Source organism: Mytilus galloprovincialis, chromosome 5 (genome assembly GCF_965363235.1).
Source record: "Mytilus galloprovincialis chromosome 5, xbMytGall1.hap1.1, whole genome shotgun sequence".
NCBI lineage: Eukaryota > Metazoa > Mollusca > Bivalvia > Mytilida > Mytilidae > Mytilus > Mytilus galloprovincialis.
The window spans coordinates 85,402,588-85,421,204 of NC_134842.1; the positions used below are offsets into that span (position 1 = coordinate 85,402,588).

General features: G+C 33.9%; 1 protein-coding gene across 1 annotated transcript; it reads right to left on the bottom strand.

Annotated features, from left to right (window-relative positions):
* Positions 1 to 236: 236 nt before the first annotated feature.
* Positions 237 to 18,610, bottom strand: LOC143076589 (uncharacterized). The gene is made up of 3 exons (XM_076252411.1): positions 18,458 to 18,610; positions 3,430 to 3,541; positions 237 to 459 (listed from the first exon to the last, which is right to left on the bottom strand). Exons 1-3 carry the CDS (start codon positions 18,526 to 18,528, stop codon positions 292 to 294), a joined length of 351 nt encoding a protein of 116 aa, XP_076108526.1. The 5' UTR covers positions 18,529 to 18,610; the 3' UTR covers positions 237 to 291.
* Between the last annotated feature and the right edge of the window lie 7 nt (positions 18,611 to 18,617).

An 18,617-nucleotide genomic window follows, 5' to 3' on the forward strand; every position in this document is an offset into this window, starting at 1 on the left:
TGTGTAAATGGTCCATGTCCAAGAATGAAACTTTCCTTTCTACCCTCTTACAATTGTAATGGACTTGTCCTAACTAGACCTGTTAAAGCCATACAAAAACACATCAACTTGAAACTAAATACCAAAGTTTCATCAAATTGATTACTAATAATTAAATAAGAAGCTGTGATATGATTGCCAAGAAGACAACTATCCATCAGATATTGAAGATGTACCGGTATAAAAATGTCCAAAAAATGGTTACACATTATTTTTATTCAATTGTATGAAAATAATCAATATAAACTATCTTCATTCCCATGATTTTTTTATATTTAAATGTTTATAATGTTCTTCCAGATAATGGATTCTTCTATCTTTTGGTTTATTCCATCTTTCTAGTGCAGCTTTCTCCACTTCTCCAAGAATTCTTGCCTCATTTGTAAAACCTAATGATTCCATGTGGCCCTCTTCCTCTTTCTGAAAGTATCAATTTAGGATGATATTTAAGATATCCCTACTTTATAATTATGGCCAAAATTTTGAAAAAAATGTGATGATCATGGTAGTGGATCTGACACAGATATGTATGACAATATAAAAAAGATGTGGTATGATTGCCGATGAGAAAACTCTCCATAAGAGACCAAATGACATAGAAATCAACAGCTACAGGTCGCTGTAGTGCCTTCAACAATGAGCAAAGCTGTTCAAAAATTGTCTTACTCTACATTAAACAAACTTTGTGACCTATGATGTATAGGATAGAACAAATGGAGGTATGTTCAAATCTTTTTACAGTATACTGTATAGTTCTCAAATTTTGATGCATTGTTTCTCATCAGCATACTGTCAATGACTGTGTACATGTATTTTCACAATTTTCTTTAAATACTGACTGCATACCAACCTAGTATTCATAATTGGAGACTAACATAACATTTGGCTAAATGTTTGTATTTGTGGTTCACTTATCTTGCTTATAGCTATAGGCCATGCAAAACTACAATACAGTTATCTTTTAGAGTGAAAAATGCAAACACAGCAATTAATTAAAATATTTAAATTTACATCCAGCAATGTTCAGTTTAAATGTTCAGTTCACGAATATAACCTACCGAATTAGACTACTGACCGGCTTTGTAATAATATGAGCACGGCAGAAGCCATAAGTGGAGCAGGATCTGCTAACCCTTCTGCAGCACCTGAGATCACCCCCAGTTTTTGGTGGGGATCGTGTTGCATAGTCTAATTTTTCTATGTTGTGTCTTGTGTAGTAATTTTTGTTTGTTTGCCTATTTCTTTGTTATATGGACCATAATTTGGTATTCGGTCTTTGGTTTCTTTTTGTATCCTTTTTTATAAGTTCTAAAACTTTAACTTTTATTCTGTGGGTTGTGTTGGTGTTAGAATAGTATTAATGGAACAATTGAGTTTTTCAAGAAAAAAATAATACATTTTGATTCACCGTTTACGTGACAGGAAACCAAACAGGAAACCAATCTTTATTTTCTTTATTTTGCGCAATATATTTCAAAAGACATAAATGAACACCATTACTAGTGTTACTTGCTTCATGTTTATATTTAAAATCTATTTTCGATGTTAGATTAAAGTTTTTTTTAAACGCAACAGGAAACCATAAGAAACCGAAAGCATTTTTTTAGTTTTATTTTATTGCAAAATCTGCTTAAAATAATCTGAACAGTATACTTTTTCTTAAAATCCATCTTAAATGTAGCAGTATTATAAAACTCCTAAATATGTGCTTGTTTTGAAAACAATTAGTACAATTTTTTCAGAAATTTCCATATTTTCTTCATTTGATACAGGATACCATAATTGTTGTATCTTGATGTTTTAGCCAAAAAAATGTATTTATATTTGATTTTGAAATTCCAGTTATATACAATTTATTCCAAATCATTGGCAATGTAAAATTCTTTAAATCCAGTAAAGAAAAAAACTTTGAACTTGGAATTAAAATCTTTAAAATAGGCACCATTTGATATATATCTACATGGTTTCCACATTTTAACCTACTTAAGTGGGCTAAAATCAATAAAGTACTTCCTTTCAAGTCATGCATGGTAAAAGTTTACTTCTAATTTGACAAGTTTATTGCATTTCTGAAAAGTGTTTGCAGAACATGAATAAAAAAAATAATTAAAAATTGTGACAAAGATACCAAATTTGTACATTCCAAGTGTAACGGTATATTAACATGTATTTTTTATTAAATTATCTTAATTCACCTAAAATATTCAGTAATATTTACTGCTGAAGCAAAATCAATCCAACGAGCATCGTCACAATGATAAGAGACGTAATTTCGATTGAATTTTCCAAGGACCCTTTACATCGTTATCCGGAAACGAAGTGTGTTATAACATTGTCAAATCTGAAATCGATTTTGTCAAGTCATTGGGCATTTATTTTCACACAAGATCGTATGTAACATTATGCACATAGGAAAAATAATAGACCCCCGGCCCAATCTCTTTGAAAATTGTATTTTCCTTTTTGTAACAAGACGAAACAAGTCTACAGATTATGTTTGCTAACATCCCGTTGGAAACAAAAACAATGTTTAGACCTAGTATTTCGTATATCCGGCCGTAAGGGCGTGATCACATGTTAGTCACATGTTTCACGTATGACCGGAAATGACTAGAACTTAGCGACAAAAACAATTTTAATAAAAAAAAAGGAAATAACTGGACTTCTGTTTCGTGTGAAATGTAACGCATAACGATAACGTCATTTTCTAACTTAATTATTACGAAGAACAAAACTAGAATGTAAATCATCTCTGATTTACCTGTTTGAACATCTCGCGAGAGTTCATATTTGCATATTGATATAAAGAATTCTGTTACAACAAAGCAGATTACATCATTTAAAATTTGCGTTACGAAATTGGAAACGAAAGTAACGCCAGTGTTCTTACACCTGCTACAGAAATACTTATAGTTCTCGGCATTTTCTTCTGACTATTCTTATTGGTCGATGTTCTTTATTATTTGAAAGCAAAAGTTACGAATTTGCCGGTGACGATTATCTATAAATCAGTCAGCATTATGCACTTCGGAAGCGAAAAGTAACGCGAGAAACGACACAAAAATACGGTCGTATAATCTTTGAAATTTGTTAATTTCAATTTTTTTTCTAGGGAAGAGTAGCATACACTTGTATGTTGATAAAAATAAAGGCATCTTTAGATGTAGTTACAACTTTTCTTACAGAAATACACATTTTTATCACTTTTCTATCGTTATAGGAAGCGAGACCAATAGCAAATTATGGTCCATATAGCCATGGTGTTGTCAGATTGCTTTCAATCTTTGAGTTTTTATTGTCCCTCTGGTATCTTTCACCCCTCTTTTAAACATGTTCATGATGTTCAGTTAAATACACATTTGATTGAAAAAACTGGTACATTGTACTTACTTCTGTCAGGTATGGTTCAGACAAAATCCTTTCATTTTCTTCATTCATCAAGAACCATTTCAGAGCTCTCTCCTTGTGTTGAGGGTAAATCTTTGGTATTATTTTGTTTTTGCTGTAAAAAAAATATAAAATTTAAGCATGTTAAGCAAGGTGTTAAAGTTAAGTGCTCAAAACTATATATTTTGAAAATAGTAAAAGTATACTGTGGATTCATTATTATTCCTTCTTGGATCCCAACTTTCTTGGTTTTCATGGGTACAGATAATCAACAAATTCAAATGTTCAACAAATTATATGCTTTCCTCAACATTGTACAATCATCATGATCATGATAGACAATGTTGTATGCGAATATTGACAAAACCATGAAATCAAATATCCACCATCATTAGATGTCCTCAAACCACGAAAATTGATACCAACGAAAACAAATATACCTGATGGAAAGTCTTATTACTGTACGTTATAACAGTAAAAATGATGTTTAGAAATAGAAAAAAAACCAAGCCACCTTTGGCAGATTTCTAAATAGTCTGAGATTACTCTTGACGTGCAAAGGCTGTTTTGCTGTCAGAGTAATCTCAGACGTATTTCCAAATTTAGTGATACAGTGTTTAACTATATCAAATAGGATGGTAATGGGGGTATCTTCATGACAAATGACAGTAAAAATTCCTACCAAATGATGTTTATATAACAGTAATTTTTGGTATATGACGATAAAATATGCACTTTCTTTTAAACGATAAAAAAATCAAATGTTTTTGACGAATCACATTAAAAAAAATCCAAAAATAACAGTACCGATAATTATTTGAGACTTCTGACAAATCAGATTTGTAGGGGGTCAGTGGTGAACCGTATAACAAATTGATCGCACGCAGGGCATTTCCCGCTGCGTTTTGGAGAAGAAAAAAAATAAAATACAACAACATCAATAGACAACAAAATACTTAATGAATATGTAATAGAAATACTTAAAAGATTGCAAATATCATAAACAAAACATCGTCTAGAGGTTTTAGTTAGTTCAAAGACATTTATAACGCAATTTTCAATCGTGGTATTGTGACATAGTTTCATCGCTTCATCGTTGATATTTTTGTTTACATGTTACGTCATACATGTACATGTCATTCATAAAGGTAACATTGAAATTGACACACAATTTACTGATATCATCATGGCAAGTCCTTCAAATACAACTATGGAAGATCTGAAAACCCTTATTTTGGCAGTAGACTCAAAAGTAAATAAATTTAATGAGAAATTAGATACAATTGAAAATAAATTTTCAAATCTAGTGCTGGAGGTAAAACAAGATGTAAAACAAGTTAAGTTAGAGGTCTCAGAAACAGGTCAAGCATTAAAAGAATTAAGGCAAGATCACGATGAGTTACAAAGAGGGGTTGAGGCTATGGAACTCAATGTGCAATCTCTAGAGGTAGAGAAGTTTGAGTCAATGAGGCAGAGTTTTGAGACTGACATGAAAAATTTAAAAGAGAAGCAGTTACTACTTGAAAAACATGACCGCAAATATAACGCTTTAGTGTATGGCATGCCTGAAAAGAGTGATGAAAACATCTGGAAAGTTATTGATGACCTAATGATTAATTATTTGAAAATGGAAAAACCTAAAGCAGAAAGTTTCCCATTTGCAAACGCTCATAGAATACCAGCTAGGCAGAATTCAGGAGAGAAAAAACGACCAAATCCCATAATAATTAGATTTATACATTATGCCGATAAAGAGCTATTCTTATCTCATGGGTCACATTTAGCCGGAAAGAATATCCGTATTGTAGACGATCTGCCTCCATGCATGAAGGAAGCCAGAAATGAACTTGTCTCCAGTAAAATACATATATATATACATTTTTTGTACTATGCTTGCATATTTGTACATATATCTACCATTTCTGATGTATTTATTATTTCTTTTATACATTTTAGAATACTACAATGAGTGTAAGTATATGTGTGTTGAATTGTTCTTACATGTGCTTCTATGTGCTTTTAGTTTATGAGCTGGCATTTGTTAAAAATCATGCAAATGAGCAATGGATTCAATCCTAAAACTATAAACCTACATGTATCTCTCATTTAAATAATCTAAAATATAGAATATCTCGCTCAAATTACTTTTAAATAATATTTAAATATTCATGAATCAATGAAACAAAAACAAAAATTTGAAGAAAAAAAAATGAAAAGGGAATCAGTTCTCTTTTTCAGACAACTTTCTAAATATACATTTATATATTTATTTTTCATGTGGATATTTAACCACGGGCTGAAATTTTTAATGTCTTAATTGATAAATTAATCCTGAGAGAATAGTTATAGTTTAGGGTTGAACCCAAGTTGTACTTATCAACTACAGCCATTTTGTTTTATTTGCTTTAGGCTTGACATGCTTACTTTTGTAACGGTTTAAACATGTTTGCAATTGCTTGTGTTCATTTATATGAAAGTGCATGCTACTTTATGCTAAATTGGGCTTTTTTTGTGCTGCTTTGTTCAATTAGTTGGTTATTTATTTTGTTATTGTAGTACATTTTGTACAAGAAATTTGCATCCTCCTTATAAATGACCAACATACATGACATATAAAAGGAAAACATTTTACAGTGTCAAAATATGTGTCCATTGTATGGTTATGAGACAAATGTCTTTCTTTGGACAATAGTGAAAAATTGAGAAAAAAAATAATACCCTAGAAATTACTAGAATAATTATATAACATTCAAAATAAGACTTTGATAATAGCCATAGAATTACTATACTGACTAAAACCTTGACTGAAACATACATGTTTGCAATCTTACAATTAAGGGGAGATAATATTTTGGATTATCTCTCTTTGATTGTTGAAATTTAGTTTGAGTGGGTATACATTTGTTAGTTTTTTTCTCCATTAACCCCTTTTTTTGGAAACAGGTAATCCCACATTTGTTTTTATTTATAAACAAAAATCAGAAAACATATCATAATATGACAATCATGATTGTTGTTACTCTTGCTTTTTTTATTTATTTCAATTCTTATGATGTTTGCACAATGTTTTATAAAGATTTATTTATGCATGAAAGTAGATTTATATACCAACTTGTTTATTCATATATAATATTACAGCTTTGTGTTTTCATTGACAGTTGTATGAGTCAAGGTGTAATTAAAGGAATGAAAATCATAAATGGAATGTTTATGCTTTATCTAAGCTATTTAAATGACTAAGGATTCATTAAAAATTTTCTCATACAACTGTCAAGGTTTAAATTCTAGAGAGAAACGGAGAGATGTGTTCGAATACTTGAAATCAAAGCTCTGTCATATTTACTGTCTGCAAGACACACACTTTACTGAAAAAGATGAATCATTTATTAGAAACCAATGGGGAGGAGAATGCATTTTTAATTCTTTTGCTTCAAATCAAAGAGGAGTTGCCATTTTATTTGCAAATAATCTTGAATATAAAATAAATAAGATAAAGAAAGATGATAATGGAAATTTTCTTGGTGTAGATATTACAATTGTTGGTAAAAATATAACACTTGTTAATTTATATGGACCAAATAATGACTCGCCATCTTTTTATAATAAAGTTAATGAAATAATAGAAAACTTTAATTACCAACAAGTTATTCTGACAGGAGATTTTAACTTAGTTCAAAATCAGGCATTAGATACATATAACTATCTAAATATAAATAATCCAAGAGCAAGAGAAAAAATCTTTGAACTTATTGAAACTTATGATCTAATTGATCCCTTTCGAGAATACTACCCAGACAAGAAACGATTTACATGGAGAAAAGTTAATCCTCTGAAGCAAGCTAGGCTTGATTTTTTTCTTATATCTCGGAGTTTCTATCAAAATGTAAAAGAAGTAGAAATTCAAAACAGCTATAGATCTGACCATTCACCAATAGTTCTACATTTTAAAATAAGTGATTTCAATATTGGGAAGGGTTTGTGGAAATTTAATAATAGTTTATTATATGATATAGAATATGTTAAATCTGTTAAAGAAAAAATAAAACAAGTAAAAGATCAATATGCAACTTTAGTATACAATAGAGACTCACTAGACCAGATTGATTGCTTAGATATTCAATTTACAATAAATGATCAGCTGTTCTTAGAAACATTAATGACAGAAATTAGGGGTAAAACAATTTCCTTTGCATCATATAAAAAGAAAGAAAAAAATAAATTGGAAAATGCTTTAGTAAATGAAATTCAAAAATTAGAAGAAAATATACAAACAACAGAAGCTCTTGAAGATCTCAACCAAAAGAAATCTAAATTACAAATTTTAAGACAAGAAAAAATGCGTGGTCATTATGTTCGCTCAAAAATGCAATGGATAGAAGAAGGAGAAAGATCCTCAAAATATTTTCTCAACTTAGAAACTAAGAACTTTGTTAATAAAACAATTCCAAGACTAGTCAATAATGAAGGCTGTTTAATAAACAAACAAGAACATATTTTATTGGAAGCTAAAAACTTTTATAAAAATTTATATTCAAAGAAAGATACAATAAATAGTGTTGATCTCAATAAGGAAATTCCATTTTAACTAATCATTTACTAATATACTGTGTATTCATTTCAGGTACTGTATCAGTCATCCTTATTATTAAAGCTATAAACCTAGGCAGTCAGAGCTCAGACATAAATAAGTCTGAATCTGCTTTTGACTCATAGAGGTCTAAATTTGTAAGTTTTAGGATTTGTCTCCCTTTAATGCAAGACAAAATATGACTTTATTAAGTCAAATATTGTTAAGCATGAAATAATTGACCATATTCAAAAAGTTGCAAATATCGACTCCTACAAGTCCATAAGTTACCAAAATTGGTTAACTTCAAGACCCACGCATATTTATAAAAAGGTCATGCATCTAAATCAAATAATGACACCATTGAAAGCCAATGCTTTGTCTTCTAAAGAAAAATATGAATGAGAGTCTAAAAAATCGGAGATAATGTTTATTAACCTTACAATGCAAGCACCTGGAACCACACTTAATGAGGTATAACATCTGTGTTTAGTAAGGATGTTCAATAAGATAATTAAATATAGATTGCTCAAGTCCTTGTGAACTCTCAGACAGGTTTTTGCTGTCATAGGTGGTGTACTTTAGCCCCCAAGTCAAATTAGGTTTTTTCATCAACATAAATAGACCTAAACAAGTCTGTCATTTTGTGACTTAGATAAGTCTAAAATTGAAAACACATTTTTATAATAAATACATGTTTTGACTTCTTTAAGTCAAAAACAGAAATCGACTTGTTTATGTCTGAGCTCTGACTGCTAGGAAGATGTTGACTCTCATTTATGACTGATACACAACTAACAGCTTAACCACATTGAATTCACAATGCCAGTTCTACAGTGCCCTATAGACGGCTGTAATTGGAAATCTCAGGACCTGGATGAAGCATTTGCTGCTGCTCTAACCACTGCTCTACAGATTCATGACAGAACCGTCCACCCACCTCTGGCTCAACCATCAACGCACAAGTTAAAATTAGACCCACCTTCTATAGCCACAGGATGTGATCCAGATCAATGGTCTGCATTCACCAGACAGTGGAAGATGTATAAAACAGGGATGGCGATCACAGACAATGTCTTGCCTACAGCCCTTTTCTACTGCTGTGACACTAATCTGCGTACAGATATTATGCGTGACCTTCAAGGTGATGTTGCTAGTATGCTAGAGACAGATCTTTTAAAGGCAATCAAAAGGCTGGCTGTCAAAGAAGAAAGCACACTTGTCCAACGCATAAAATTGAACAGGATGACTCAATCACCTGGTTCAAATATCAGAACTTTTTTGGCCAGTCTCAGAGGCCAAGCATCACTGTGCCAGTATAAAGCAACGTGTAAAGAATTAGGTTGCAACCATATATTTGACTATAGTGATGAGATAATAAAAGACAATTTAGTAAGAGGTATTGCAGACCCAGAAATTATGTCTGACCTGCTAGGTGACTCCAAGACAGATAGAACATTAGAAGAGACTGTATCATTTATTGCTCAGAAAGAGCAGGGTAAAGTCACAAGGAGTGCAGTAGGAGATTCAGCTAGTGCTATGAGTGCCACATGTAATACTCAGAAGCGACCACAAGCAGCTGGAGCCAAATGTTGGGCTTGTGGTGGTCCTGCTCATGGAGAGAGGAATGATCGCAAGGCCAGGTCTAGATACTGCGAAGCTTGGACATTCACATGTTCTAAATGTACAGTCAAAGGTCATTACACCAAATCATGCAGCAAGTGCACTACCTGTGGCGTATGGGGCCACCGTGATGCATCTTCTAGAATCTGCACTCAAGGTAAGGGCCACAGGAACCCGCCCAATCAAGGGAAATCAACCAAAGACCAAGAACAAGAACAAGTTGGTTATATCTTTGAGCAGCTGTGCACTACATCTGAACAGACAAACCAAGTATCACGTCTTGAACATCACATATTTGATGGACACTGGGTGGCTAGACCCTCAAAACCACATCCAATGCTCCTGGTGAACATGACACCCCTACCTGAGGACCATTCATCGTTTGGACATCCCATTCAAGACACCTCTCAGCTTAAGACAATCACTATGTCCATGGTGGCTGATACAGGATGCCAGAGTTCAATCATACCTTTACAATCAGCAAACAGTCTTGGAATAACAGAAAAGGATCTCATTCCAGTAAAACTTGTGATGCGTGGAGCTATAAAGGAAGACCTCGGTGTAATTGGAGCAGTCGCAGTAAGTGTTACAACAAAAGACACTACTAGCAGTGCCATGTCAACACGTTTATTGTGTTACGTCTCTGATACCATGGAAAAAGCTTTCATTTGCAGAGAAGCACTCATATCTCTGGGAATTATTCACACTAACTTTCCTAATGTATCAACAGTCACATCTCCAAACATTGCTGCATCTATGGAAAACTCTGAAGATGTAACCTGCTCTTGTCCTAGACGTCGACCTTCACCACCACCTGTTCCCACATCTTTACCACCCGGTCTGAAGGCCACAGAGGAACATGTAGAGTCACTAAAAGAGTGGCTTCTTGATTACTATGGTGCTACAACATTTAATGTATGTGAACATCAACCTCTACCACTTATGAATTGTGAGCCTCTTCAACTCCATGTTGATCCTAATGCCACACCGGTAGCCGTCCACAAACCAGCACTTGTTCCTATCCATTGGCAGGATAAAGTTTATGCTGATCTTGAGAGGGATGTTCGCATTGGTGTACTGGAACAAGTAAGTCAAAACACACCTACAACTTGGTGCTCAAGAATGGTTGTAACCAGCAAGGCTGATGGCACTCCAAGGCGGACAGTAGACCTACAACCACAAAATCGACATTCTGTTCGGCAAACACATCATGTCCCAAGTCCTTTTCATCTAGCTGACCGCGTCCCTCAAGGTATGAAAAAAACAGTGACAGACGCTTGGAATGGGTACCACTCAGTGCCTATTCGTGAAGAAGATCGCCATTTCACAACGTTCATCACACCATGGGGGCGCTACAGGTACAAGGTTGCTCCACAGGGATTTATGGCCAGCGGTGACGCTTACAATCAACGATTTGATGCTATAATTTCAAACTTCAACGACAAGGTTAAATGTGTGGATGACACATGTATGTGGGCGAACTCCATTGAAGCAGCATTTTTTCAGGCATGTGAATGGCTCGACCTGTGTGCTCGTAACGGCATTACATTAAACCCAAAGAAGTTTCAATTTGCTCAAGACACTGTCAATTTTGCAGGACTTACAATCACCCCAACAAACATACGACCAAGTACTAAGTTCCTAGATGCAATTAGCAACTTCCCAACACCAACTGACATTACTGGTGCAAGAGCTTGGTTTGGGCTAATAAACCAAGGAGCATATGCATTTGCCATGGCAAGACAAATGAAACCTTTTCGTGCTCTATTGAAACCATCCACCACATTCTGCTGGACAAATGAATTAGATGAAGTATTTCACAAATCCAAAGAGATCATTATTCAGGAGATGAAGGAAGGTGTTCGTCTTTTTGACCCTGCTCGTATGACATGCCTAGCTACCGACTGGTCTGTTGACGGAATTGGATTCTTTTTGATGCAGAAGTACTGTCAGTGCTCAAGTAAAACCCCTACCTGCTGTAATGACGGTTGGAAACTATGTCTAGTTGGCAGCAGATTCACACATCCAGCAGAAAGTAGATATGCTCCTATTGAAGGTGAGGCCTTGGCTGTTGTGTATGCACTTCACCAAACACGCTACTATGTTCTTGGTTGCAAAGACCTTCTTGTTGCAACTGACCACAAGCCACTACTACAGATTCTGAACGATCGATCACTCACAGACATCAACAACAGACGACTTCTCAACCTCAAAGAGAAAACTTTAGGGTACAGATTCACAATTCTTCATGTACCAGGCAGAAAGAACCTTGGGCCAGATGCAGCGTCACGGTATCCTGTTGGACCACCAGATCGTCTGAACTTACCTGGTGAAGCACCTGAACTTGATTCCCTAGTTAAAATGACTACTCATTATCATGATACACTTACCAGTCTATGTCTACATACAGAGGATAATGATACAGCTAATGACGCCTCAACAGTCGCTGCTGCCACTTGTGCCTTGAATGCTGTTATTACAGTTGTTACTTGGAACATGGTTCGTGAGGCCACTGCATCAGACCCTACATTTGTAAATCTAATCAGGCAGCTGGAAGCAGGGTTCCCAGAAGACTACAAGGAGCTACCAACAGACTTGCGTCCTTACCATCGCTTTGCATCCAGTTTATGCACCGTGGATGGTGTAGTTCTTATGGGCCAACGAATTGTTATACCTCCAGCTCTTCGCAAACCAGTACTCAATGCTTTACACGCAGCCCACCAAGGAGTCAGCGCTATGCGTGCGAGGGCCATGGACTCTGTATATTGGCCTGAGATCACAGTAGATATTGCCCGGGTGAGAGACCAGTGTGTTCACTGCCATCAGATGGCTAAGTCAAACCCTATGCAGCCACCATCTGACATAACACCTCCAGATTATCCATTCCAGATGATTTGCAGTGACTACTTCACATATAACAGTAATGACTATGTAGTTATTGTTGACAGGTATTCAAACTGGCCAATGGTATACAAGTCTGAATCAGGTGCAGAAGGACTTGTCAAGAGACTTCGTGAGACGTTCGTGACATTTGGAATCCCAGAAGAGTTGACGTCTGATGGAGGTCCACAGTTCACAGCAGGGAAGACTCAAGAGTTTTTAAAGGCATGGGGAGTTCGTCATAGACTGTCATCAGTTGCAAACCCACACGCTAACTGCAGGGCTGAGATAGCGGTAAAAACAGTAAAACGCATGCTGGTGGACAACATTACTGCTGTTGGATCTCTGGATGTTGACAAATTCCAGAGAGCCTTACTAATGTACAGAAATTCTATTGACCCAGAGACAAAAGCATAACCAGCATTGATTCTGTTTGGACGACCCATTCGTGATGCCATTCCCATACTGATGGGTAGATATTCTCCACATGAAACATGGACTGAGTTAATGTCTCATCGAGAGATGGCTCTTGCCAAACGTCATTCAAGGGAACATGAACGGTGGAATGAACACACTCATCACCTGCCAACACTACAGGTTGGAGATCATGTATACATACAAAACTTGGTAGGCAACCATCCCAGGAGATGGGAACGTACAGGAACAGTTGTTGAAGTACGCCAATACCACCAGTATGTTATACGTGTAGATGGCACAGGCCGAGTAACTATCCGCAACCGCCAACACCTTCGAAAGTTCACTCCTTTTCAAACCAACCAAACACAAGGTACTTTGATGGCACCTACTGCAGTTCAACATCAAGAAGTGATCTTGAGCTCTCCATCTACATCCAAGACGACACAGCCACAAGTGCCCAAGATTCCAGTGTCTTTATCACCAACAAGAATCTTAAGTCAACCAGCTGCATTGAATGAGACACCAATTATAGTCCCCACTCAAAAACAGGCGACGCAGACTCAGACAATTCAACAGCCTTCACAAATAGATTTGAACCAGTCATTCCACCAGACCCCTGAACCAGATGTACCTTCAACGTCTAGAATACCACGTGCTCTATCCCGTCTTCAGCCACATAATAAAGCTGGAGAAAAGGAACTATTGACACCACGAAGACCGAGCCGCCGCAACACAACAGAACATAACGTTGATGAATCAGGAACTGATTAATGAAATATATATGCAAAGACATTGATAAGTGAATCTAGAGACTTTGAGTTTAAAATTGTGAAAGGACACCATACATTTAAAATTGTGAAAGGACACCATATGTTTCAAATTGTGAGAGGACACCATACGTTTAAAATTGTGAAAGGACACCATACATTTAAAATTGTGAAAGGACACCATATGTTTAAAATTGTAAAAGGACAACCTACGTTTAATCTTGTTCGCTTCCAGATGACTTTAACAGAACATTCCTGAAGATATATTTTCTAATAGACTTGACTTTAATTGTTTAAGTTTTTTTTTTTTCTCGTATACAAAAAAAACTTGTCCCCGGGGGAGGAGATAACTAATCATTTACTAATATACTGTGTATTCATTTCAGGTACTGTATCAGTCATCCTTATTATTAAAGCTATAAACCTAGGAAGATGTTGACTCTCATTTACATTTTTAGACGTTCCCAAGTTATTAAATGAAATAAGGGATACCCTTGAGGGAAAAATCTCCTATTCAGAATTAACAGCTGCTATTAAAAGAATGAAAAGTAACAAAAGCCCAGGATCTGATGGATACACCAGTGAGTTTTTTAAATTCTTTTGGATAGATTTAGGTAAATTTGTTCTTAGATCAATCAACTATGGGTATAATATGGGTGAAATGTCAGTATCCCAAAAAAGAGGGATAATTACTTGTATACCAAAGGGAGATAAACCAAGACAATATATGAAAAACTGGCGACCAATAAGTCTTTTAAACACAATATATAAACTCGGGTCTAGCTGTATAGCAGAGCGTTTGAAGTCTATTTTATCACTTCTAATAAATAATGATCAAACAGGGTTCATTCCTGGAAGATACATTGGTGAAAATACTAGACTAATTTATGATATTTTATTGTATACAGAAGAACATGATATACCTGGTATTCTCCTCCTTATTGATTTTGAAAAGGCATTTGATTCAATTTCTTGGAGTTTTATTGAAAGTGTTTTAGACTTTTTTAATTTTGGACCTTCTATTAAACATTGGATCACTACTTTTTATACCAAAACTCAATCTGCAGTAACTCAAAATTGCCATCTCTCAGATTTTTTTGAGATTCAGAGGGGCTGCCGACAAGGGGATCCCCTATCACCTTATATATTTTTACTATGCGCAGAAATACTTGGTATACTTATACGAAATAATGACAAAGTTAAAGGAATCACTATAGATGACTCAGAGTATCTCATCTCACAATATGCAGATGATACCTCTCTTATACTTGATGGATCACCTGAATCTTTGGATGCATCTCTCCATACTCTAGATAAATATGCAGAATTATCAGGTCTTAATATAAACTTAGACAAGACCAAGGTTGTTTGGATTGGGAAGAAAAAGTTTAGCCAAGAAACTATGTGTGTTAAGTGGGGATTGGAATGGGGTTCCAGCAGATTTACACTTCTTGGGATAAATTTCTCAGTGGATATTAGTGAAATTGAAAATTTAAACTATAACCCCAGGTTGAAAGAAATTGAAAACATTATAAAAACTTGGACTAATCAAATACTCTCACCAATTGGAAAAATAACAGTGATAAAAACACTTATAATATCAAAATTAAACCATCTATTCCTGTCCATACCTAGTCCAAATAGCACAAAGCTTAAACATTTTACTGAAAAAATATTTTCCTTTATTTGGGATAATAAACCAGATAAAGTCAATAGAGACACCTTATCCAAACCGCACTGTTTAGGAGGACTAAAAATGATTAATATTGAAAACTACATAAAAGGTCTTAAACTAACCTGGATAAGAAGAATAAATAGAAATAATTCAAAACTAGTAAAACTATTCCTCTTTTCAGAAAATCTGAATTTTTTGGAAATGCAATTTCTTGGTCCTTATAAAAAGTTGAATAATCCATTTTGGAAAGAAGTATTTGATGCTTGGCAAAATCTTCAAAATGTACAAAATAACTCTCAAATTAAAACATGCCCTTTATGGAAGAATGATGGAATAAAGATTGGTAACCATTCAGTATTATATAAAGATTGGACAAAAAAAGGGGTTTGGCTGATCAATGACTTGTTATATTTACAGGAAGATGGAAACTTTATGACTTTTGATCACTTTAATAATGTATACAATATTAAAACTAATTTTCTCACATATCAAGGCCTAATTTTGTCAATAAAAAAGTATTTAAAAGAATATCAAATATGTCCAAATGACTTAAAGAGAGAAAACGGTCCAGTTTTGCCCTCAGTATTAAAGGTTTTTTTTAAATCCCAGAAAGGTTCAAAAGATATGTATAATATTTTGAATGGTAAAAAGTCAAATCCTAAACAAAAATGTGAACAAAAATGGTCATTAATTCTCAATGCGAACTTCAATTGGAAAAATATCCATGTATTACCCTTTTATATTACAAAAAATTCGAAATTGCAGTGGTTTCAATACAGAATAATACATCGAATTTTAGGCACCAATGAACTTCTCCTTAAAATAAAAATTAAAGATACAAATATTTGTAGTTTTGGGTGCGGAGGGGTCGAAACAATAGAACATATATTCTGGACTTGTCCATATATATCAAAATTATGGGAAGACCTTGACTCCTGGATATTTGAGAAGACAGAAATAGAACTAACTTTAAATATTGATTTGGTTTTATTTGGTATTTTAACAAAAACCGATAAAAATGATATAAGAAACATAATACTTCTGTTAACAAAATTCTACATTTATAGAAGCAAATTAGCTATGGAACAAACCAATATAATAGCACTTAAAAATTATTTAAAGGAAAACTTATTAATAGAAAAAAATATATTCTATAAAAATAAATTACTCAGTAGGGCAGAAAACTGCTGGAACCCCTGGACTCCTTTATTATCATAAAAACAAAAAACAAAAACCAAATAGACTCCACATATAATGTATATATTTCATATCCAAACAACCTCTGTCTTAAAATCATTATCTGCAATGTAACAAACTAAAACTGCTGTGTCTATTAAATAATATATTATATATCTTCTTTTTAATGTATATAACTATTATGCATACAAAAGTGTGTAACTTATTTTGTTTATGTGCAAATAAGAAAAAAAGAAATTTAATACAAAAAACAATATATATATATATTTTTTCTAAACCTGTGCATTTGTTATACAGATAATTATGTTTGAAAATCTTAATAGTAAACTTCTTTCTTTTTGAAATTACTGACATGGTATATTTTTTTATTTTTTTCCAAATATTGAAAATTGAATGTATAATACTAACAAATACTAACAACTGTATAAATATGATGTTTACTAATGTTAAAGAGGCCGGGAAAAGGTACCGGTACTTGATGTTTTAAACTAACAAATGTACAGATTTCAATAAAATATGATAAATTTAAAAAAAAAAAAAAAAAAAAAAAAAAAAAAAAAAAAAAAAACCCGGACAACGTCACCATTAACAGTAGGATGTGACGTCATGAACTTCCTTAGTCCAGATAATCATGACGTCTGCTGTGGGAATTTTTATTAGATTTTTACTTTTTTTTATCCCACATTGATGCAGGAAGGCGTCCCAGAAAAAAATAGCCTTACCAGACGTCATAATTATTTGGACTAGAACTTCCTATAAAATTTTGCTAACCCAATACACACCGTGTATCATCAGTACACCGGATATAGGTACTACCCAAGCGGGCATGATCGATTTTGACCTTACACGGTAATGAAAATCTTTGTTTTGCTTTATCATGTTTATCAATATTCAATTTACATTTCTCAACAGTGAAATTCCTGCTCCCAAATAATTTTCGCATCGATTTTTTCCTATTCATAAAACAACTTTGATATTCTAATAAGAACAATTAACTTGTACATGTGCAAATAGTTGTGAATGTCAACACCAACTTTCAATTTCGATACAGTTGTTGAGACATTTACATGTTTTATCTGAAAGAAACCTACTACAGGGCAAAAGTAATAGTTACCAATCATAAACCTACCTGTGATTACTCATTCCTTGGAACTTTTTGGGTAATAAACGAGTATGAAAATAAAGTTTTTGTGTACGGTGTACAACAACTTAACTATGCACCGTACATAAGGATTTATGAGGTCAGCTAAACACTGTACACAACGTTTCTTTAGTGATAAAATATCGAAAAATAACATATGTATGAAAGATTTCAATGCCAATTATTGAAACAGCTATACTTCTTACACACACACATTGACCTTCTATCAGAAAAAGAGTTGCAATACATATAGAATTATATCGGATGAGACGAGGGCCAATTTCTTTGACAAGTATATATTTGAACATGCTTTTACAATGTTTTAATAATCCCTCTTGTTTTGGGAAAATAATAAGACATCTCTAATCATCAACCTACGACCAAATCATTTCTTAAAACAGCAATTATGTTTAAATTGAAGTATATATTGATATTATGTGAACAAAACAAAGATTTTCGTCACCATGTAAGATCAAAATCGCTCACGCCCGCTTGGTTAGTACCTATATCCGCTGTACGATGATACACGGTGATACAGATTCATAAGGGGTCACCATGTGATGGTGCTAAACCAATCATAAAGTGATATCATATTTTACCAGCGGGGTGATAATATCTAGGATGAGGAATAAAGTTACATCATCTAATTTATAAAAGGTAAGCTTGGTTTAGGAACATGTGTCTCTGGTTTCTATTTTTAATTCTTTATAAAAAGCATTGCAAAATGTGCAATAATCGGTCTCTTATCTTATATGTTCTATTACCCTCCATATAACAATCCAGGAACTTTCTTGTATCTCTTAAAAAATCGAAATACAACTCGAGTAAGCTGCATTTTATTCTTTCATTTCATACTTGCTTCGACCTCTACTTTTTCTACTGTTGCCTTAAACCGGAATGATTCTTTCACTTCGCTCTTCATTT